General features: G+C 50.9%; 1 protein-coding gene across 1 annotated transcript; it reads left to right on the top strand.

The window, feature by feature from the left end:
* The first annotated feature begins 1,396 nt into the window (after positions 1-1,396).
* Positions 1,397-11,643, top strand: LOC132317151 (syntabulin-like). The gene is given in 8 exon segments (XM_059818233.1): positions 1,397-1,405; positions 1,927-2,026; positions 2,459-2,578; positions 4,685-4,787; positions 6,017-6,280; positions 7,190-7,324; positions 10,412-11,326; positions 11,328-11,643. Coding segments are annotated over 8 exon segments (1,800 nt in total). The 3' UTR covers positions 11,482-11,643.
* Positions 11,644-24,399: the final 12,756 nt, after the last annotated feature.

Here is a 24,399-nt window from a genome sequence, read left to right as displayed (position 1 = left end):
AATGTCCCTTCAGTGTTACAAAAAGCCTGTATTTTTGTTCCTAAATACTAGGATCAGAAGTTCATAGAAACATCTTCTGTGTCTGGTTTAAATGAGTTAAAGCTATTGTCATGTCGGGTTGAGGGTTTCTAATGTTGTTTTTTCCTCTTTCAGAGGGAGATGAACACGCACATCTCGCCCTCCAGGAGCGAGGACGCCATGTCCGGGTTCAAGCCCGTGCTATCCTCAAAGCTTGCGTCCTGGAGTTGGGCATGGAGGGGCGTCTCCCTGGGAAGGTGTGGTGTGCTGTAGCAGTTGGAGCTGTGAGGTCTGGAAGGCACCAGCGCTGTGAAGTCTGGTGGGTGGTGGGGGGTGGATGCGGCTGTTGGGGGGTCCGTCATTTGCATAGCCCCGCCCTCCCCCGCACGCTTCAGAACGTTTGGGTTCCGGTGGCAGTTTGTGAGTGGTCCCTCCCAGTTGGCTCAACGGACCCGGCACAGCCAGTGGATCCCGCTGGAGCTCCTCTCTCTGGCATAAACCCCTCCGTGTTTGTGATTTAGAAGAGGTGACATTTGAATCTACAGGTCTCAGATGACGTTCAGGAGCTGTGGGCTGTGGATGGGGACTGTCTCTCTTTCCACTTCCTAAGTGGAAGAGCTTTAAGAGGTGAATCTGCCATTTCCCTTCTTCTGGGGGTTACGGGAGCTGCTTGGGAGGTGAGGGAGATGTAAATTCACGGTCTTGAGCCAAATTGGATAGAGCAGAGATGGACTGTCATTTGTCTGACCTCAGTTGTGTATCTGTAATGTAGCTGTAATCGTTTCCACTGGCACAAGTGGACTGAGGTCCTATTTTGTTTTAAAGGAGATATAACAAATAAAATCAGTGAGTCTAGTGTGCGGTCTTTCTGCCCAAATATGTAAGCATTTACTTTAGGATAAGGTAAGCAGTGCCTTGAACTCACTGGTTCTACTGAGTAACTCTCTGTTGTCTAAAAATGGGACCGAGGTTGGCTCAGACGCGGGTGTCTACGTTAGAGACATTCGTGTTTAGTCAGATGATCCCACCCCAGTCTCCTGTGGTCCTCATCAGGTCTCTGACAGCTCTGCTGTTAGCCCTTATGGAAGCCAAGTACAGTCTCTGTCTCTTTTATCTCTCCTTTTTTGTTTGTTTAGGGTTTTTGGGGTTTTATTGTTTAACAGAAAGGAAAGTCAGTCTTGGACATTCAGCTGCAGAAGAAAATTTGTGTTTCAAGATCACGCTTGGCTCTTTCAAGTAGGTCTAATTAGATGCCTTTTCCTCTTCCATTGATCCCTAATAAGCTTAGGCACTCTCTGGTTTTTTGTCCTGTTTCTGAGGACCGCTGCCCAAGGCGCCTAGCATTGCACAGGGAAATTTCTGTATCTCATTTCGCACCATGAGCTTTGTTAGTCAGCGGGCATGAAGTATTTTTAGAACATAAGCAACCTAAATTGCACTGAAGTGGAAAAGGAGCTCTGTAACATCCGAGAGAGAATTCTGGAATGTAATCGGAATATAAGTATTTTGAGCAAAAGATGCTTTAAGAGTTAGATAAAATTATTAGCATAGCATTATTTTTTTTAGTTTGGATTTTTATATATATTTGATTTAAAGTTTGAATTTAAACAAATTTAGTTGAATTGATGTGGAAAACATGTTCAAATAGCCAAGCATTTCTTTCAAAGGAGAATAAGCAAATTAGCACCTACAAAGAGTTTTGGCTTTGAAGTGTTTTGTATGTTTGAAAGCAAATCTACAAGTTTCTGTTGAATTCAAGTGGCGTAGAAAAGTGATCTTTTAATTCTGTGTCGCAAATTTTATGAGCCACCCCCTTCTAAAAATTGATGGTTGCTGTTGCTTAGTGGAGATGTAGACAATTAGTGGTTGGGCTGTGGCCTCTCAAGGCATGTATCTCCTTTTGTTCAGAAGACTCTCAGGCTGCAGGAAGCACCCAGACGTCACAGCAAAAATGGAGAATGCAAAAAAGAAGTCAGCAAGTTACAAAGGAGGAATGGGCAAGTAAAAGGCAAAAGCCTGAATCCCATCTGTCCTAAACAATGAACTGCTCAGCCCTGGGCTGGCGGCACAGGCCACCTGCAATTCAGGGTGTCGGGCACAAATCTTCCGCAGTTAGGTACTTATCTCCTTCCTCACAGAAAAAAAAAAAAAATAAAAGGAGATGCCTGTTACTTAGTTCAGTAAAGGGAAAAGAAACTTCTATTTAGATGTGTTTGCCTCTTGGAGGATGGACTTGAGGACAGAGGAGAAGGGTGCCCTAACAGCAGGCTGCTTGGCAGGCTGAGGGGATGTGGGGAGTCTGCTCCGGGGAAGCTGTTCCACTTCATATCATTCAGTAACGGTTTTATTGAGGGTTTGAAGCCGAGTTCCCAGCAGGCACACCATAACTCCTTTCTCTCTCTCTCTCTCTGGCCCACTGATTGTCTCGATACCGCTCCAGATGTACAGAAAGTGGGATGCCCACCGTTAAAGGGAGGTTCTCGCCTCAGGATGCCTGCCACCTCGAGCTTAGCCTCGCGCTTGGTCCATGAGAAAGCCACGGCTCCGACTGCAAAGCTGAGTGAGTAGGGGATGCAGAGATGGGACTTTTGCAGGGAGCGCCTGAGCCGCCGGGCTGCTGGACAGGGTGAGACCCATGCCAGCCAATTCATCTTTTAGCTCCACATGCCTTTTGGTAGAGATGCAGGTCTTGTGGGGATTGTGGGGACGTGCTCCTGCATCTGGAAAAGATGGCTGAGTTCTGGCATAAGAAGGGCCCTGGGGTTTTGAGGTCAGAGTTGAGGCAGGTATGGAAGATGGCAATAGCTGTGATCTTTAGTCAAAAAAATTCCTTTTTGTATATTCAAGCAGTCTGGAAGATGAGTCAAAAAAGAGAAGCCGATGCTACACACACTGCGCACTCTTAAGTATTTGTTTTAAAATAGGCGTGAGGTCAAGCTAGAACATGCTTTGCAATTTGGGTATTTACTGCAGCAAATTTTCTGCTCTTTCTGACTGTTTTCTGTGACTTTTAGCCCATTTCACCTCCACAGAAAGAAATACTGTGCATATGAAAGAGGCCGTTATGAATCTTCCCTTGGGAGACATTTTTTTTGTGCTCTGCTTTTAAATTACAATCTTTATTATTTATGCCAATGTTTAAAATAGCTTTCTGATTCCCTGGTTAAAGTATTTTGAACCTACTCCAGCTACATTTTACTATGCACAACTCCCACCAACCATCAGATTTTATTTCAAGTCATTTTTCATGAAATAACACGCATCGCAGCCAGAATCCTGTGTTGCTGTTACCTGGTTTTCTTTACAGTTTTCCAGCTGTGTTCCTCTTCCCTATGACAAACAGTGTTGCCAGTATTTCTTTTTATCTTAGAACACACAAGTTCCCATCATCTCCCTTCCTAAACAGTGCCCTGTAATCGTGTTACCATTTTTGTTGACCTTTTTTGGGATTCCTGCAGGTTATTAATGCCTTTTTAATGAGAATCCTGGGATTGGAACCGTTTTCTGAACAATGTTTACTCAAGAATTGGTAGATTATTCCATGTTCTATTTTCCTTTACATCCCCTATTTCTTTTTTTGTCTGACACCTTGTTATGTTCAAAGTGGAACTATGGGACTAACTGATTCGGGGCTTTGCTGCCAAATCAATACATTAAAGAAAACCTGTGTTTCAGACTGAACAAAGACGATATTCAATCTAAAATATATAGGATGTTTGTGGAGATTTTTTAATGTTTTCACCCCTTTTTAAAAGAAGAAAGAAATTTGACAGTTTTCAAAATTAAACTGTCGTTTCAGACAGAAAGAAAATTCTGGTTTTCCATTTTCTGGCCATGTTTGACTTCAAATCATAAATAGTTTCAGTGTTCGCTGAACTTTGTTTTTTGGTGGCCAAATTACTTCCCTAAAACTATTTGTTTCCCTCAGAGTGATTCCTTTTAATACTTTTTGAGCAGTGTTGAGTAGATATGTCTGTATGTTCCTTCTGTTTATGTATGTCTATTTATGTGTAGGCATAGAAAGCAAAGGGAATGTCTTTATCTTAGTCATGCACACCTCACTTGATTCCACAGTGGTATAAGGCCATGGGGTAAGTGGTGGTTACTGGGCTCAAAAGTGGAAGCTCGACCATAAAGACCTAAGCAGGTCTTTGCAGAGAGATAGTGGTGGCATTTTGAACATTTGGCCCCTTTAAACAGTGGGATTTTACTTGTGTTTATGTACCTAGATACCTAAATCCTGGGGAGGTTATGTTTTAGATGCCTTCACTCTATTTTTGGTTCTCATTTGACATCACAATTGTGTGTTCCGAATCACTGGGCTTCTGAAGGAGCCACGTGAGCAGCCTCATTCACGTGCTGATGGCTGTGAGAAAGCGAACAGGTTGTCACAACAAATGTTGCTAGCTACATCCTAAAATGGCTTCTGTAGTGTGAGGGTCTTGTGTCCAAATGTTTTTTTCTGCTCTTGTTGAAGTGCCAGATCTGAAGACATGTTGAAAATCTGGAACAAGCCCAGCGCTTGTCCTCAGGGATGTTTGAAAATTCATGCAACTTCTAAAATTCACTCAGGACAGACAAAGGAAGGATGCTTGTGATTCATTGTTATTTTGAAAACAGACTTTGAGTTATCATCATGTTTTTACTCTTCCCTTTTCCTTGCCAGGGAGTGAAGCCGATTTCAGGTCTTCAGGCAGCATGGGCGGTATTTCAGCGCCTGAAGTCCATGTGTCTGCTGCTGGAAGCAAAAGATCTTCTTTTTCTCTCAAGTAAGCAAAGCAATCTTTCGTGAATAGTGCAAGCGTCACTAGTGCAGATGTAGACTACTCTGTAAGGTCTTGCAGCTAATACAGACAATATCAGTATTGTGAGTTTTAAAACAATTTGGGTAACGGGCAGTACTTATGTTGATGAGAACTGTGATACGAGAAAGAAGAAGAAAAAAATACAAATGCTGTGTTTGGAGACCAAAACCAAAGAGTTCAAACAGACAGGACTGCTTTCCTGCCCTTTGTGGAAGAGCTGGCAGGCAGGCTGGGACCGGCAGTGGGATAGCCCTGTGCTTAAGGCACACACGTCTCCAAGGTTGCAGCGTGCCCCAGTGTACAGAGGTCGGCAGAATGATGCTTAATGAGCAGTTTCCTATCTGCGTCGTGAGACTGTTGGAAAAATAAATGTTACTGAAGTGCTCTCTAGGTTAAATCTAACAAGTAAAGGTACTGGCTGGGGGAAAAAGCAATAGCAAGTATAATATGAAGCCCTAAAATCACCTTACTTGCAGTAAGATGATGTATCGTTTCATAGATTATTGTGCGTTTAAATGTAACTTTACGTTAGAGCATACTGACCTACTTAATTGGACAGAAGCCCTCTGTAAGAATGCTCCTTCCAATGCATGGCTGTGTTACGCACAGTCTGGGCAAATTCTGCCTCACACAAGAGTTGATGCTGTACTGTACCGAGTGGAAAGAGATGTCTCCTTTGCAATATGTTCTCTTTTAACTGTTTGGCTTAAGTCGCTGTGAAACGTTTCCATGTTGTCACAAGCCACAGTCCTGCACTTCATTGTGAAATGGTTATAAAATGAGTGAAATGGTTATAAAATGACCCAACAGGCATCTCTATGCAGACTTGGCTGGGAAAGGCTGAAGCGTGGTTCTTCTGGCACTAGTCCAGGCTGCAGTTCTCTCATTACTTAATGGAGTCAGAGGTTCAGGGAATGTGGATGATCTGATGGAATCACTGGGAATTGTGCTGTCCACTGAGAAATGTGAAAATGGCCGAGGTTTTCCTAGATCACGTAATTCAGACTGAGTGCCCCACAGTCAGTGAAAGAACGTGCAGTGGCTGTTGACTTTGGGACTGACTTTCTTCACAGCCACTCACAGTTTCCTGTCTGTTTTAGTGTTTAGACAACTTTGTGTGTAAAATAAGACACATAATGGGTTGCGTGATGAGGATAGTCCAATATGCCTTAACCGTGTTGCTTCCCCTGCAGCCGTGGCCCTTATGGTCGGAATGATGGATCCTTATCCTACAAGTTCTTAGCCAGCCCACCTGCTTCCTGTGAAAAGGACCCTTTGTCAAGACTGGGCAAAAGCCAGCTGTGTCCTGCTAACGTCCGCCAGAATCACGGAGCTTCTTCAGCCAGCAGGAGCAAGTCAGGCTCATGCAAAGGAAGCGACAGCAGCTCAGTGATGAGGCAAGTCTTTATTTCAGCATGCCAGTGTTCAGCGCACTGACTTACCGTCTCTGCACGGTAATGTGGCATTGGCTGTCTCGGTTGCCGTGCAGGTCAACTTGCTCCTCAGCATAGGTGTGACTCCTCATATTGGTGGCTCGCCAGTCAACAGGGTGCTCCATCCCCTGTAAAACCTTTATTGTTTCAGCACTGTAAAATTCAAGGTTACTTTTAGTCAAAGCCCTTTGTAGTTGGTTGTCACTCCAAGGCAAGCTCCTTCATGGGGTTTCATGGCATCAATTCCCATGTGGATTTACTGGTTCTTTTGTATAAGGGTCCTTTCACTTTGGAGAGTCTTGGCTGGGGTAGTATAGAAAATATGATCCACTCAGGTGAAAATTCACCCTGCCCAGCCTTAGGCACCTCTCTGTGCAGTTTCCTGTACAGGAAAGAAAACAGATACCTGTCAGAGCATGCAACCCGTATTGCAGAGAAGAAATTGCCACCACACTGCTGCTGTTTCCCTCTCTCTCTCTTAACAGCCAAGCATTATCAGATGCGCACCTAAAGCTAGACAGGATGAATCTAGGTTTCAGGGTGCTCAGCTTCCTACCTCACATGTGGAGCTGAACGCAGTCCCTACACTACCTCACCTGACCGTGTCTGCAGCTGGGTGCCTTTGCCGGTGGCCCGGCTGCCTGCCCTTGGGCACACCACACCTGTTTAGGGTGAGGGGTTGGCTGGGTGTTTTAAAGTTAAATGTCTCCCTACACTGAAAACAAGTACAATAAATAGCAGATTTTGCACTATAGCCACAAATCAGCCATTTCCTCAAGTACTTTGATTTGCCAGAGGGAGTCACTAGTGCGGACACTGAGGAGCCCCAAATGAGTCAAGCTTTGTATCAGTCTATGGGATGTTTTTCTTTTTGCCAGGACTGAAGAACTGTAGGAGTGATGTCATGTGATGTTTGTTTTTTTTTCTTGTCACCATTTCTTGTGGTGACAATCACAGCATGAAGCCAGAAAATCCAGAGCAGTATTTAAATTCTCTGCAGCAGAAAGAAGTTACAGTACGGCATTTGAAAACAAAGCTGAAGGAATCTGAGGGCAGACTTAAAGAAAGGTATATTTCACTTCAGAAATCAGAGGCAGAAAGATTTATGCAGGAGCATTTAGGGGTGGGAATCCTGAATGTTTTTACTCATTTCTTGGCCACATAAAGTCTTCATTAAGAAATTTGAAATGTGATCAATCTGATTTGGTTGGTTTCAGATATTTCAGGTTTCATAGCGTGCTCCGTGAATACGTACCATGCAGTTTAGTTATGAATATGGCTGTCTCTTTTTCCCTTTTTTGAACTTCCCTAGCACAATATTTTTAAAGGGTCATTTTTTACCAGTCTGATTTAGCATTGAGACCTTTTCTACATAAACCAGTTTCTACCTGCAGGCATGTCTTAGCTTAGTCTCCTGTTCTGCCTTACTCAGTGAAATATGACTACAGCTGTCCCCCTTCTCCCCTAATGAAAGAAAAGCTCTTACACAAACCAGTGTGCCCGCTTGTGGTTTTGTCGCTTAGATACTGAATTTTTTGCAAGAGCCCTTTGTATGGATGCTGAGCAAAGAAGCGACAACGTGCATTCCACAGCAACAGACGTCATCTCTTTTGCTAAAGCTGCACTCTGAGAGCTGGCTCTCCAGCACACACAGCCCAAGCGGGCACAAAGGGGTGTTTGAGTGGAGCCCCAAGGCAGAGTCCCAGGGACAACTTGGACCAGCTCGGGATAGCCCGACCTCTGCATCTGGGAGGGCTGGATCTCAGTAAGGGCCCCCTCTCCCCACTTGCTTGCAAGTCAAGGCAGCAGCCTCTGGCTCCACGCTGGGCTGGGTGGGTGCAAAGCAAGCCAGGTGCCTGCAGCCCCGAGCCCTCCTGCTGTCTGAGGCCGGTGTTGGCTCTGGCTGTACGTGACGAGCTGCTGGCAGGCACGGGGGACGCATCCAGGCAGCAGTTCCTCATTTCACAGAATCACAGAATCATTAAGGTTGGAAATGACCTGTAAGATCATCAAGTCCAACCATCAACCCCACACCACCATGCCCACTAAACCGTGTCCCACAATGCCACATCCACACATTCCTTGAACACCTCCGGCGATGGTGACTCCACCACCTCCCTGGGCAGCCTGTTCCAATGCTTCACCACTTTCTCAGTATAGAAGTTTTTCCTAATATCCAACCTGAACCTCCCCTGGCGCAACTTGAGGCCATTTCCTCTTATCCTATCACTTGTCACCTGGAAGAAGAGACCAACATCCACCTCTCCGCAACCCCCTTTCAGGTAGCTGTAGAGAGCGATGAGGTCTCCCCTCAGCCTCCTCTTCTCCAGACTGAACAACCCCAGCTCCCTCAGCCGCTCTTCATCAGGCTTGTGCTCCAGACCCCTCACCAGATTCCTTGCCCTTCCTTCTCTGGGCACGCTCCAGCACCTCAATGTCCTTCTTGTAGTGAGGGGCCCACAACTGAACACAGCATTCGAGGTGCGGCCTCACCAGTGCCGAGTACAGGGGCACGATCACCTCCCTACTCCTGCTGGCCACACCATTTCTGATACAGGCCAGGATGGCGTTGGCCGCCTTGGCCACCTGGGCACACTGCTGGCTCATCTTCAGCCGGCTGTCGATCAACAGCCCCAGGTCCTTTTCTGCCGGGCAGCTTTCCAGCCTCCAGCTTTCCATTTCCTCCAGGGGGAGGCAGTAGGTGAGATGTTAAGCGCTGCACTGGTTGGACCTTACCTAGAGCCAGCACTTGCACCTCAGTATGTCCAGGATCAGAGCACAGCCCACAAGGCTGCTGGCTGTGTGGCGAGGTTGGTGACTCTAGTGTCGTGGTTTAAGCCCAGCCGGACTAATCACCACACAGCTGCTCACTCACTCCCCTTCCTCAGCTGGACAGGGGAGAGAAAATATGAGGAAAAGGCTCGTAGGTCAAGATAAGGACATAGGGAGATCACTCACCAATTACCATCATGGGCAAAATAGACTTGACTTGGGGAAATTAGTTTAATTTATTACCAATCAAAATCAGAGTAGGATAATGAGAAGTAAAACCAAATCTTAAAAAGCAACACCTTCCCCCCACCCCTCCCTTCTTCCCGGGCTCAACTTCACTCCCGAACCTCTTCCCCCCCGAGCGGCACAGGGGGATGGGGAATGGGGGTTGCGGTCAGTTCATCACACGTTGTTTCTGCCGCTCCTTCCTCCTCACACTCTTCCCCTGCTCCAGCGTGGGGTCCCTCCCACAGGAGACAGTTCTCCACGAACTTCTCCAACGTGGGTTCTTCCCACGGGCTGCAGTTCTTCACGAACTGCTCCAGCATGGGTCCGTTCCACGGGGTGCAGTCCTTCAGGAACCGACTGCTCCAATGTGGGTCCCCTGCGGGATCGCAAGTCCTGCCAGCAAACCTGCTCCAGCGTGGGCTCCTCTCTCCACGGCTCCACAGGTCCTGCCAGGAGCCTGCTCCAGCATGGGCTTCCCACAGGGTCACAGCCTCCTTCAGGCATCCACCTGCTCCAGCGTGGGGTCCTCCCTGCGCTGCAGGTGGATATCTGCTCCACCATGGACCTCCATGGGCTGCAGGGGGACAACCTGCTTCACCATGGTCTTCACCACGGGCTGCAGGGGAATCTCTGCTCCGGCGCCTGGAGCCTCTCCTCCCCCTCCTTCTTCACTGACCTTGGTGTCTGCAGAGTTGTTTCTCTCACATATTCTCACTCCTCTCTTCTCCGGCTGCCGCTTCCCGGTTTTTCCCTCCTTCTTAAATATGTTATCACAGAGGCGCTACCACTGTTGCTGATTAGCTCAGCCTTAGCCAGTGGCAGATCCGTCTTGGAGTCGGCTGGCATTGGCTCTATCAGACATAGGAGAAGCTTCTAGCAGCTTCTCGCAGAAGCCACCCCTGTAGCCCCCCCCTGCTACCAAAGCGCTGCCACGCAAACCCAATACACTCTAGTTAGCAATCAGCCGGCGTGTCTGGGCAGCCGACTTACATCTCTGCCAGCTCCGTCGAAGGCAGCAGCAAGTGCTGCATGGAAAAACTTGCTTCTTTCTTGGAGCATCTCTGCAGCATAGCCATCCCAGTGCAGTGGAGCCTCACGTTGACTCTTTAACTGACCGGTCAGCAGAAGCGTTATAACTTTTTTATTTTGCTACAGGGAAGTGGAAATAGAAGAACTCAAAGCTCAGCTGGGACGGATGAAGGAAGACTGGGTTGAGGAAGAGTGTCATCGTGTGGAGGCAGAGCTGGCCGCCTTGGAAGCAAGAAGGGAAGTTAAACAACTCAAGCAGGTTATTGAAAGCATGAAAAACAGCTTGGCTGAGAAAGACAAAAAAATGCAGCAATACTTCATAGACATAAGCATTGAAAACAAGAAACTGGAGTCTTTGCTGCAGAGCATGGAGATGGCTCAGAGCAGCTCTGTGAGAGATGAGCAGTGCCTGGAGCACAGGTGTGACTCAGAGGGGAAGCCGTTGGTGTTGTGTGCCACAATGCCAGACAGCCTCACCACAGAGGACCAAGCTCTGGAGGAGGTGGCAGATAGTGGGCTGCTTCTTAATGAGGGCACAGCTAACGGGACTGATTCCTGTGAAGACAGTTTGACCACCATAACCTCTGAGTTGAGTGATCCAGCTCCCTCCAGTTCTGCTGTGACTCAAGAGATGCTTGAAAGTGTTCTGGATGAGAAAGTAACTTCTTTCCAGGAGGAGGAGAAAGTCAGCAATGTGATGGTGGAACAGGCCATCCAGACTGACGTGGTGCCATCTAGCCTAGATGTGGAGCAGCTCATTCAAAACATCTTCAGAGCTGAAGGCGCCTGTCCTCTAAGCCCACCATCTTCACTGAAGGAACTGGGTGAATTTTCTCCTGGAAGGTTCAGTGACTCTGGTATCGTAGTGGACTTAACTCCAAGTCATCTAAACGCTGCCATCCTTTTGTCTCCTGTGGAGTCTCCCTGCAGGAAGGTGGAGCACGGAGTGAATGAAAACCATTTCGTGAAAGAACGTGATTTTACAGAACCTCATGATGATGAAGCCTTTGGGTATGTCAAGACAGGAAAAAAGAAGAGATACTGTAGCAGCCCCTGTTGTACCAACTATCCTGTGGGCTTTCCGTACTCGGAGAGGAGGAACAGATCCCATTTACAGTATTGGAGCATTGTTTTGTGTTTGCGGCCTGGTGGCCCTGCACTCTTTACACCATATACCCTTCAAGATGAGAACCTGAAGTCCACTCCATCCCTGGGCACCGGCTGGCTGAGGCAGAGAGAAAGAGGGATGAGAGAGATCGTAAAAAGTTATTGTCTATTCTGGTAGTCCACCATTTTGCTCCTGACTATTTGATTGGCACTATAAATTGTTTCGAAAACATGGTTCTTGTTTCAAAATGAAAAAGCTGAACCCTGTAGTTCCACAAGATGGTTTTAACTGGTGTTTTTAACAGTACTGCTGCCTACAGAAATAGTCTTCCTGCTCCCAGGCACTGTGTCCCTCCCCTGTGCTGATGTCTTTCTGGTGCCAGCACATCTGCACAGTGAACATGACCAGGGAAATCAAGGAGAATTACAGCTAGCGCTCTGCCATGTTTGTTTGCTGAATTAGCTTGAAGGTCAATCAGTTTCCCTGGCTGGTTCACTGAGCAAACGTACAAGTGCTTTGCACTGGCTCAAGGGTAGCAGGAGATGCGCATGGGAACAGATGGCTGGAGACAGGTGGGGTATGTCTTTAGGCAGCACTAACCTGAAACATTTGTGAAACTACAGTGTTAAGTGAGGGACGTGGAGACTGGTTCCCACTAAGGGTATCACTCGTGTACTCCAGAAAGGCTGCTAGTGTTTACAATTTGTTGTCCAAAGAGTCAATTCAATTTAGAGGTAAAGCCCGTATTTCCCAGGAAGCTTCAAGCATATCATTCATGCCTGTCTCGTGTAGTGCTCTTAATCGTTGTTGGGAGTCTTCAAAAGTGTTACAATGCTAAGTATAGGTGTGGATACACTTTGAAGATTGATGCTGTTTTAAAGTCTTAATGAGTTGGAACCTGATAGTCATTTGAGCCCTTTGAAATACTTTGTATAAATGTGTGGTGTTTTAACTTACTGTTTGTTTAATCGCTTTATTGTAAATTGCCTTTATAATCACAAGTTCAGTAAAGCATGTTAAAAATGTTAAACATGTGTGAGTGTTTTCTTGTAGCAAAGCTATATAAAATAGACTGTCTCAGCTGAGCTATCAGGCACAGGCAGAGCTGGAGGGGGCACTGTGTCAGGGCATAAGGAACCATCAGGACCCGGAGAACACCTCATTTCAGCTCCAAGCGTAAGCACTCAGCCAGAGAAAAAGGCTCCAGCCGGTCTGTGGACACACAGGCCACCTGCTCTGCCGCATCCACGCTGCATTAAAGATGCAAGTGACCTCATCTTTAACCCAATGCAATCTTCCAGAAGCTTGCCACTTCTCCTTTCTGCACTGCCAGGAGAGTATCAGTCTTCCTGGCATTTAACAGAAGTCCAGAAGGCCTCGTTTAACCCGGCCGAGAGGCATGCAGTCTCCGTGTGCCCAATGAGATGCCACTGTGACCATCAAACCACGAATTCTCCGTGTCCCAAACTTGAGATCTGTGCCTAGGTCAGATGAGGGCAATGCTATCCAACAGATGAAATAGTGGAGTTTGTCTGGCTCCACCCAACCTTTCATCAACACCTTACAAAGAAGGTAATTCTTACTGTCTTGCTTGCTCAATTACTTCTCTTTTAAACAAAACTTGTGTCAGAACCTACTTATGACTTAGTTAAAATTTCTGGTTTTCTAGGCAGAGATGATCTAGGCAGATAGCTCCCCCCACCCCTTCCCATTCTTTTACAACTTCACTGTTCCCTGTGTTACAAATCTGTAATAGAAAAACTCACCTACACACTGTACGTAGGTGAGCAGACACTTCTTTATTGCAGCGCTGGACGCACAGGGGATCGCTCCACCTCGTGTGCGTGCTTAGTTTCTCTGCTACAAAAGTTATAGACAATCAAAGTATACATATTCATCACATTTCCAAGAAACAATTAACATACTCATACCATTTCTGAAAACTCATTAATATATGTAAATGCTCGTGACGCATGTGCCTCCAGGGACACAGGTGGTCGTCTAAGGTCCTCTGGTGGTCGTCCATAGTCTTCCTCATCGTGTCCTTTAGTCGAACCCCATCTTTGCGCATGCTCAGGTTGGTTGCAAAATTCCATTCTTGGAATCTTCTTAAGTTTTCCTCGGTTTACTGACCAGGCCTACAACTTATCATTGTCTTGACAAGCAAATTCTACCTATTCACGATGCTACATTGTTCAACAGTTAGTTTATGATTAAATCACAGATAAATCATACCTAGTTACCTTCATACAGAATATATATAATTTAATTTTTATTAATTGCTCTCTGGATTATACCATTCTACCAATATCCATCCTTAAAACAATCAATGGTTATTTCTATTATTATTGATTGATTGGCATTCTTGATATTCGAATCAAGGTGGGAAAGGTAAGGAACTTTCCAAGCAGCATCACTGGTGCATATCAGGTCACATTGTCACAGGACTCAGATGAAACTTTTCTATTCAATTCTTCATCATTCCATCTCGTTACTGTTAGTTCCTTAGTATGGAACAGCGACTCCCTGGTGAGGTTCCTATGGTTATTGTTTCTAACTTAACAATCCTAACTTATGCCTTTGTATTTTATTATTTTATTTGTTAATCAAATTTAACCTTTCTATATGATCATATTTTGATTATTTTAGAAAATCAGAGTATTTACAATACCTGTATGCACAGGGACTAAGGCTCAGGCACAGAATTTGCTGCCTTCACTCATCTGTCACAAGATAGGAAATCCATACAACCCGTGAATTCAGGGATAATAGCATCCACACAGCAGAAGATGGAGAAGGTATTCACCGAAGCTCTGAGCGGCACCTAAGAACCACAGGGACTCCCCTCTTCCTACACACTTTTCCTTCCCCCAGACATTAACTTTTCCTCTTCATTAAAGCACTGTTGCCTTCTACTGCATATTTACCTTGCACACTTTTCCAAGAGGAATTCCACTGTAAATACACATAGTAAGTGTACAAAAATTGCATTTGAGAAATGCTGTTAACTGAACTGAGTTTTCACAGTAGCTTTATGAACAGGAGGATGCAATTTTTTTTCAGTTATGCTACCTATGTAACGAGTATAAGGTGGGAGGATTTTTTTCCCTAACTGTAGGAAATAAAAGAATTTCTGCTAGAAATACGAATTTACCAATAGAAGTAAGTGGTTAAATCGCTCCCCTACGTTCACAACATCAACCTTCCTCAGAAAGGAGCGGTGTGCACCACTGTCCTGTGGTGATGCCCCTGCTGGTAACCACTGCAGTGTTGTAAATGGCCATGGTAGCGCAGGAAGCTGCAAGTGACAAAGTGACAAGAAATCCACTTTAGTCTTCAGCTCTAACTTGTGCTCTACCATAGTGGCCTCTACCAGGAGTACATTTAGAGTTGCAGGTCAGCCATAACAAGTCATTTTCTTCTGCACACGTCACTATGATCTCCCATGGAAAATGGTGAAGTATTTAGAAACACTTTGATCAAAAAGCAAAAGCAGACATTCTTCATCAGGCAGGAAGCAAAGGGTTCTTTAAAACTCTTTAATGACATGTTTCAGGTAAGCACAGCTTCTCAGATTAATCTAGTCTTAGGCAGTAATATTTGTTCAAATGCTGTACAGCCTAAAGCCACTCAATTCTCAAAGATTCAGAGTAAGTGAATCAGTGAGAGCACAGGACAGTTACAAGGCCTCGAGCCTATTTAGAAAAATCTATCAAATGCTTTGAGTAACACGATTATCCGTATTGTCGCATTCAGACCAAAACAATTTGACTTGTCTAGAACATCGAGTTGTGTTCCCCCCGCTTTCCCTCAGCAGAGGCATCAGCAGCTCTCCTCTTTGTAACGCAAGTACTACATTTTCCTCATGGTCAGATGAGATGATAACTTCTAATATTCCCTTTCACGTGTTCAGGATCTGTGTTGTAGTCTATTGTTCAGTACAAATATATACAAGGTATTTCTACTTCTCGTTTAGAATCACGGTTACATTTGATCCTCAAAGCTGAAGACCATCTGTGATCTCCCAAATACAATCCCCGCAGCACGCAGACATCAATCCGTCTTACCTGAAATTCTTATTCCGGCACCGACAGAGGATGTGACCTGAGTAGCTGAGGTTTACAAGAAGTCTGTGCGCTCAACAGTTGAAGTGACACAGGATATACGTCTGGATCCGCGTCGCCTGAAAGAAAATGACTCCCCGCTAAAAGGCACAGAAGGGGTCCAAAACGGGACTTCAGTTTCAGGGGGGAGTGGGTTTTTTTTTTGGGGGTGGTGGTGTTACACAAAGACGTACATGTCCAGTGCCAGTGCCAGCAGAACACAAGCTGGCGACATCTCTGTTTCAAACGTTTATAAAGCCGTTTTCAGCACTAAACGAGCATCGCAAACACACGTCATTGAAGGATCCACAGCCGTCAGTAACTAAACGAAGTAAATCAGACACGAATTTCATACCTGGGACGTGAACTGGGGCTCCTCGCCCCGCGCACCCACCCCGCGAGCAAACCCGAGGGGTGGCCCGAGGGAAGGAGGCAGGGCCCCCCTTCTCTCCAGCACCTCCAGCCGGGGGTTGTGCCGCAGCCGCCCCCCAGCCCCGCGTCTGCTCCGCCCGCCCGCCCCGCTCCGTGCGGAGAAGACCTTTCCCGGACGCCGTCCACCCGGGAAGAAGCGGAGCCGAACCCCCGCGGGAAGGCGCCGCCCCCCCCCACCTCCGCCGAGCCGCGCCCGCCCCTCCCGCGCCGGGGAGGGCTCCGGCAGCGCCCCGCCGCCCTCAGCGCGGGCCGGGGGGCCCGGCGGGACCGGCCCTCCGCGGCGGGGCCCCTCCTCGGGGGCGGCTCTCCCCCCTCGTCGGGGCCGGTGGGAGGCGCTCGGCAGCGCCCGCGCCGTGCGGGAGGGCAGTCTGCGGACCCCCCCGCGAGGGGTTCCGCGGCCCGGGGGGAAGCGCCGGGAGGGCAGCCGGCAGCCGGATCCGGTCCCTTGGCCAAGGGGGGAGTGGGGCGGGAAGGTGCGTGCTGGGTCACCCCTCCTCCCCTGTCTTTAATGCACAGCTTTAGCTCCCTTCCCCGTACCCCGTACCCAGCTCCGCCGGAGCTTTACCAGAGGTTGATCCCAGCGACTAGATCCCTTGTTATCCAGGCACTCGTGTGCAGGAACTTTTATTCTCTTCTTTAGGAACTCTTCTTTAATCTGGTGGGGTTTTTCCCACCCTCCATTCCACCCTGAGCTGAGAGACTGTGGTCACAGAATTTTATTTTAAAAAGAAATGGAAATCATCCATAGAACACCGAGGAGTTCAGAGCTTGTGAAGTGTGGAGCACAGTGGCGAGCTGAGCTTTTACCGTTTTCTTCTTTGCAGGAAGAACCCGCAGCACAAGGTAGAACACAAGCGCCGTGCACCTCCAGGTAAGCCAAGTTGTTTCATACAGCTCAAAGGTGGGGGGAAAAACCAACCCCAACCCAGCAACGGATGGAAAAAATGGGAATGAAATGCTTTCAGCTCCTGTAAGTGAAGGAGACTGCATTTGCAGCTTGCTGCGTATTACGCTGCGCTCTCGCTTGTCTGAAGGTTGAGGTCTCGCCCTTGTCTGCGATGAGGTTGCTTGGCCGCTGCGAACTTGCGCTCGCTTTGTCAAATGTTTTTCAGCTGCAGTGAGACACAACTGATGCGGTTTGTACGCTCCTGTGTCTTACGTATTGACAAAAAAGCTGTGTGGCAAGTGGATATTTTCATGAGTTTCGTAGGTTTTGTTGAGAATTAAAGATGGTATAGTGTGGTATTACCGGATCTCTGTATTCTGCTTCCCCCCGTTCAGAGCTGGAGTCTCACAGTGAAAACAGAGAATATATTCAGGTGTTACTGAACTGTTTCTCAGCATTTCCAACGGACACTTTGCCTTTTTTGGTGCTTTTTCTTGATGATTGGACTTGGAGGTTATTTCCGCTTCAAATCCCAATGCAATAAACAATTCAGAGCGGAGCAGAGCCGTCATGGCAATTTAATGATAATGTGCTTTACTGCAAAGAATCGGGATTATGACATTATTAAGGAGAAATTGCACCCCGCCCGCGGCCCCGTTATTATAAACTGCTGCGAAACGAGGAAAAGCAAATGCACACGCGGGTGCCGAAACGACCCGAGCTTAGCCGAGTCCCGCCGAGCCGAAACGACCCGAGCCCAGCCCAGCTAGCGAGGCGGAGCAGAGCCAAAACGAGCCGAGCAGAGCCGGGACGAGCCGAGCCGGGCCGGTCGGGCAGCGCTGCCCACGGGCTCCTCCCGCCGCAGGCGGTGGCGGGCAGGAACCGGCCCCTCGGCACCGCGCACCGGGCGCTGCAGCTCCGCGTCCTGCCCCGCTCCGGCGGCGGTGGGGGAGCGGGACGCTGCCGGGGGCCGGGGAGCGCCCCGGGGGTCCCCGTGTCCCGGGCGGCGACAAGGACGCCGAGGCCGAGGGGCCGAGCCGGCTGCCGCCGTCCCGGCGCTCCCCGGAGGCGCACGGTGCCGGCCGGGACGAAGCCCGCGCCGGCCCTCGGCCGCACCCGCGGCAGACTGCGCCCGGTGCTCGGCGCTGCCGGCCGGCCCGGCCCCGCCGTCAGGCTCGGTAGCCAGCCGGGCTCGGTAGCCAGCCGCGCCCGGGCTCGCCCCGCTCCCGGGGGCGCGCCCCGCTCGGGAAGCCCGGCCCGGGCCGGCCCCGGGAGGGGACCGGCTCGGGAGCGTTTTCCTGCTGCCGCCGCTCCCGCCCGTCCCCCGCGCAGGTCTCCGCCGGGCTCTGCCCGACGGGACGGGACCCCTCGGGCTCCGTGTGCGCAGCCCTGCCCCGCACGCTGGGGACGGGCAGCAGCGCCATCCCGCTGCAGCTGCCGCGGGGACAGAGCCGCGGGGGAGAAGGGGCGGGCGGGGGCGCGGGTGGGGGCCGCGGGAGGCGGCGGGGCCGGGCGGGCTGCGGGTGCGGTCCCGGTCCCTACACCGGGGCTCTTCGCCCGCTCTGCACAACGCCCGTCAGCACCGGGGGCCGAGACCTCGGTCCGTATCGCCGCTCTGCAGAGCGGGGTGCCGGGCACTGCCCATCAGCCAGCGCACCCCTGGGACACACGCGGGGTCCTTCGTACGGAACAGCGACAGAGACAGAATCACGTCGCAGTCACTGACTGGTCGCTCACACCAAAGTCCGTCTGCGCCTGTCTTCATTTTAACGTCACTCGTTACACTGAGGTGGACCTGTGTTTGCATCTAAAATCTCCTCCGAGAGGGGCATCTTTTACTATTAAAATCACTAACTGAGGTTAGTTTAGGATACGGGTCTTGATGAAATCCCAGACTCCTTCTCCACAACAACTCCCACGTCCCCACACGCCATCGCACACACTCAGTAGGTTGTTGCTGTTACAGGACATGTTGAAAAACAAGGGTTAAAAGTAAGAGAGAAGAATGTAAAGAAGATACTTCATAACAATTGCGCCTGGTACTTAGACATATTAGAGATAAAGACTGTCTTCACTGACTCTCTGCTAACTAGCGATAATGATTAACACAAGGACGAAATGTAGAAAAATAGAACGGACTGCCAGAATAGTGCCCTAGAGTTAACTCGTCTCATTATAAACTCATTCTAATGCTAAGGAACACACCTCCTAGCTAGAAAAGCCCCAACCCAATTAAGAGAACTGTAACTTTAAGATGAAGTAAGAAAAGTATTAATCAAGAGTTAATTAAGGGGTAGAACCAGGAGGCGTAACTAACGTTGTTAACTGTTTTAAATACCTGTCGTGATTGTAACCAGGTGTGCATGTTAGGAGGAGAAATCCCCCATGCAACCGGCGCTGCAATAAACCAGTGTCGGCTTTCTAAACTATCATTTGGTTTGGAGAGTTTTCTTCGTTACAATTTTCAGTAACAGCTTTAGTAGGGAAAAAAGATCATCTAGTTAAACTGCTGTCCTCTTCAAGTAAGAGAAATCGACATCAATTGCAGCTACACGGGGTTTCTTTGTTCACCTTTTTTATTTTCCTCACAGGAGAAAGGTATTATAGATGGGAACAGTGCTGGACGGAAAGGGCCCCTCTCTCCCAAGGACCAAGGTCCACCCCCCAGGACACATTTCAGGGCTGCACCACCCTCCTGGGGAACAATTTCTACCCAAGGCCCAGCCAGAGCCCACCCAAGCTGCAAGTCTGGTTTTGCCCCTTCTTTTACACAGGCTGCCACAACCCAGAGGAGTCCAGCTCCACTGTCCTTGCAACGGCCCTTAAGTAGCTGTAAACTACTCTCAGGTCACTCCTGGGACTCCACAAGCCCAGACACCTCAACCTCTTACCTTTACTTCTCCTCAGTAAAAGGCATTGATTTGGAAAATACTCAGTGCCCAAAAATTAACAACAGCCCTTGTATTTCCACTTGTTCAAGGTAAATGCAGGTTAAGGGGTTTTTTTTTGAGAAAATACAGAAAAAGCTCGCAACAGTTAGTTAGTCTAGAACATACAACACTCCATTGAAATGACAAACTACACATCTCCCTTCACCTTTGCTAAATTCTTTTAAAACACAGAAACTTTAGCATACCTGCGAAGGAAGTATTTTGGCAACCGCTCCACTACAACCACAAGAAACTCTCAAACTGAAGCTAAGCTGCTCACTCGCAACAGGCTTCTCCCCGCTGCTTTTGGAAGGGACTTTGAAGGAAGCCTTGCTTTCAGTCCGGCAGTCCCGATCGCTCTTTCTCTCTGGTACCACACACCTCTCTTCAGCTTCCGCTTGACATTGCTCGGACACAGCCTCTCTCGCTTGGTCTGCTTTCTGTCTTTCGCTTGCAATATTTGTCTCGTCAGAGAGGAAGAGACAAAAGAGACAAAAGATCTCTTGTCTCTTCAGAGGCAATGGGTTTTCTTGAGAAACATCACCTTTTTTCCCCCTCACGCCCAGGAAGGTTTCTCCAGATAGAGATAACATCCAGCCGATGCTGTGGCTCCTCAGTGACAAGGCTTTTACTCTCGTGCAGCACTTTCCCTGGAAGAAAAATCAGGTTCAGGTTAGGTAGCTCAGTCTCAGCATTTGATTCTCCTACGGACGGAGAACAGCTGTAACAGAGACTGTGTTCAGATTTCATCCACGTGTGAATCCAGGAACCACAGCAGCAGCAGACATCACAGGCACAGCCGAGCTCTCAGCACCCACCCACCCACCCCACCAGCAGAGACCCAGGCACCCCTCTCATTACCAGCTCTGCAGAACCAAGATTGAATCGTGCAGGGGCTGAATTCTGCACAAGAATTCAGCAGCTCTAGAAAACCAGACCAGTCATTCCCAGGGACGGAGGACCAGCCCACCATGCCATCCTCCCCAGAAAGCACTTGGTCCAGGATTGGAGGTGTGGGACACCTGCCAGCGTTGAAAGACAGACATGAACATGAACCACTTTAACTCAGCTCAGAATAAAAGCCACAAGTTTACAAAGGAAACATCTCCTTGCTGTTCATCAACCTGCCCTCAATCCTGCAAAGTCTCCGACACACGCCTGAACTTACACCCGTGGGGAGTCCTCTTGACCCAGCGACAGCATGAGAGGGACGAGGAATACAGAGACCAATTCACTTAAAAACCTTAAAGCTGGTGAATTGGGGAGAGCTGGGACAAGGTATTTCTACTTCTTGTTTAGACTCATGGTTACATTTGATCCTCAAAGCTGAAGGCCATCTGTGATCTCCCAAATACAACACCAGCAGCACGCAGACATCAATCTGTCTTACCTGAAATTCTTATTCCGACACCGACAGAGGATGTGACCTGAGTAGCTGAGGTTTACAAGAAGTCTGTGCGCTCAACAGTGAAGTGACACAGGATATACGTCTGGACCCACGTCGCCTCAAAGAAAATGACTCCCCGCTAAAAGGCACAGAAGGGGTCCAGAACGGGACTTCAGTTTCGGGGGGGAGCGGGGTTTTTTTTGGGGGGGGGGGTGTTACACAAAGACATACCTGTCCAGTGCCAGCAGAACACAAGCTGGCGAGATCTCTGTTTCAAACGTGTTTGAAGCCATTTTCAGCACTAAACAAGCATCGCAAACAGACGTCGGTGAAGGATCCACAGCCGTCAGGAACTAAGCGAAGTAAATCAGACACGAATTCCACACCTGGGACTTGAACTGGGGCTCCTCGCCCCGTGCACCCCCCCCCGCGAGCAAACCCGAGGGGTGGCCCGAGGGAAGTGGCAGGGCCCCCCTTCTCTCCAGCACCTCCAGCCGGGGCTTCTTCCGCAGCCGCCCCCCAGCCCCGCGTCTGCTCCGCCCGCCCGCCCCGCTCCGCTCCGCGCCGGAGAAGACCTTTCCCAGACGCCGTTCACCCCCGGGGAAGAAGCGGAGACGAACCCCCGCGGGAAGGCGCCGGCCCCCCCCCACCTCCGCCGAGCCGCGCCCGCCCCTCCCGCGCCGGGGAGGGCTCCGGCAGCGCCCCGCCGCCCTCAGCGCGGGCCGGGGGGCCCGGCGGGACCGGCCCTCCGCGGCGGGGCCCCTCCTCGGGGGCGGCTCTCCCCCCTCGTCGGGGCCGGCGGGAGTCGCTCGGCAGCGCCCGGCCTGCGGGAGGGCAGTCTGCGGACCCCCCCGCGAGGGGTTCCGCGGCCCGGGGGGAAGCGCCGGGAGGGCAGCCGGCAGCCGGATCCGGTCCCTTGGCCAAGGGGGGAGTGGGGCGTGAAGGTGCGTGCTGGGTCACCCCTCCTCCCCTGTCTTTAATGCACAGCTTTAACTCCCTTCCCCGTACCCAGCTCCGCCGGAGCTTCACCAGAGGTTGATCCCAGCGATTAGATCTCTTGTTGTCCAGGCACTCGTGTGCAGGAACTCTTATTCTCTTCTTTAGGAACTCTTCTTTAATCTGGTGGGGTTTTTCCCACCCTCCATTCCACCCTGAGCTGAGAGACTGTAGTCACAGAATTTTATTTTAAAAAGAAATGGAAATCATCCATAGAACACCGAGGAGTTCAGAGCTTGTGAAGTGTGGAGCACGGTGGCGAACTGAGCTTTTACCGTTTTCTTCTTTGCAGGAAGAACCCGCAGCACAAGCTGGAACACAAGCGCCGTGCACCTCCAGGTAAGCCAAGTTGTCTAACACAGCTCAAAGGTGGGGGGGGAAATCAACCCAAACCCAGCAACGGATGGAAAAAATGGGAATGAAATGCTTTCAGCTGCTGTAAGTGAAGGAGACTGCATTTGCAGCTTGCTGCGTATTACGCTGCGCTCTCGCTTGTCTGAAGGTTGAGGTCTCGCCCTTGTCTGCGATGAGGTTGCTTGGCCGCTGCGAACTTGCGCTCGCTTTGTCAAATGTTTTTCAGCTGCAGTGAGACACAACTGATGCGGTTTGTACGCTCCTGTGTCTTACGTATTGACAAAAAAGCTGTGTGGCAAGTAGATATTTTCATGAGTTTCGTAGGTTTTGTTGAGAATTAAAGATGGTATAGTGTGGTATTACCGGATCTCTGTATTCTGCTTCCCCCCGTTCAGAGCTGGAGTCTCACAGTGAAAACAGAGAATATATTCAGGTGTTACTGAACTGTTTCTCAGCATTTCCAATGGACACTTTGCCTTTTTTGGTGCTTTTTCTTGATGATTGGACTTGGAGGTTTTTTCCGCTTGAAATCCCGATGCAATAAACACTTCAGAGCGGAGCAGAGCCGTCATGGCAATTTAATGATAATGTGCTTTACTGCAAAGAGTCGGGATTATGACATTATTAAGGAGAAATTGCACCCCGGCCGGGCCCCGCGCACCGCCCGGCTGCGGCGGTGGGAGCCCCGGCAGGGATGCGCGGCCGCGCCCGACCCCCCCGCCCCGGCTCCGTCCCCGTCCCCGCCCGCAGCCCCGTTATTACAAACTGCTGCGAAAGGAGGAAAAGCAAATGCACACGCCGGTGCGGCGCGCGCTGCCCACCCGGGACGTGGGGGGTCGCCGGCGGGACGCTCCCCACCCCGCTCCCCGCAGCGGGGCTCGGCGGCGGCGCACCGTCTCCCGGGGGAGATGCTCCGCGTCCCGGGGCTGGAGCCAGCCGGGCGTCCCCGGCCAGGGCCCCCTCGCTCCGGGAGCTCCTGCGGGGGGGCGCGTTTGGGGTCGGCAGCCGGGGGCCTCTTCCACCCGCTTCGGTGCCGCCGCACGGGTGGGCGTGGGGCAGCAGCCCCGGGACAGCCGCTGCGGACCCCTCTGTCCCGGGAGGGGAGGGGAGGGGAGGGGCGGGCCGGGACCGCCGCGCCTCTGCCCTGCGCCCGCCGGGGTCTCTCGGTCCCGCCGGCTGCCGCCCAGCGAGGGGGGTTCGGCGGAGCTCGGCAGGGGTGTCCCGGGACCCGCCCGAGGAGAGCTCCTGCGTGGGCAGCGCCCGGGCCGGTTCGCCTGGGCGGGGGCTGCGGCACCGGCACCGGGCCCGGCCCAGACCCGCCCCGCCGAGTCCCGCGGGGTCCCGCCGAGTCCCGCCGGGCCGGGCCGGGCCGGGCCGGGCCGGGCCGAGCCCAGCTCAGCAGAGTCGGATCGGAGCGGAGACGAAACGACCCGAGCTGGGCCGAGCCGAGCCCCCCCGGCCGGTCGGGGCGCAGCGGCAGGAGCGGGCGGGGCGGGACGCTGGCAGGGGCCGGGGAGTGCCCCGGGGGTCCCCGTGTCCCGGGCGGCGACAAGGACGCCGAGGCCGAGGGGCCGAGCCGGCTGCCGCCGTCCCGGCGCTCCCCGGAGGCGCACGGTGCCGGCCGGGACGAAGCCCGCGCCGGCCCTCGGCCGCACCCGCGGCAGACTGCGCCCGGTGCTCGGCGCTGCCGGCCGGCCCGGCCCCGCCGTCAGGCTCGGTAGCCAGCCGGGCTCGGTAGCCAGCCGCGCCCGGGCTCGCCCCGCTCCCGGGGGCGCGCCCCGCTCGGGAAGCCCGGCCCGGGCCGGCCCCGGGAGGGGACCGGCTCGGGAGCGTGTTCCTGCTGCCGCCGCTCCCGCCCGTCCCCCGCGCAGGTCTCCGCCGGGCTCTGCCCGACGGGACGGGACCCCTCGGGCTCCGT

This window comes from Gavia stellata, chromosome 5, assembly GCF_030936135.1.
Source record: "Gavia stellata isolate bGavSte3 chromosome 5, bGavSte3.hap2, whole genome shotgun sequence".
NCBI lineage: Eukaryota > Metazoa > Chordata > Aves > Gaviiformes > Gaviidae > Gavia > Gavia stellata.
This window is presented reverse-complemented; position numbering and strand designations above follow the sequence as displayed.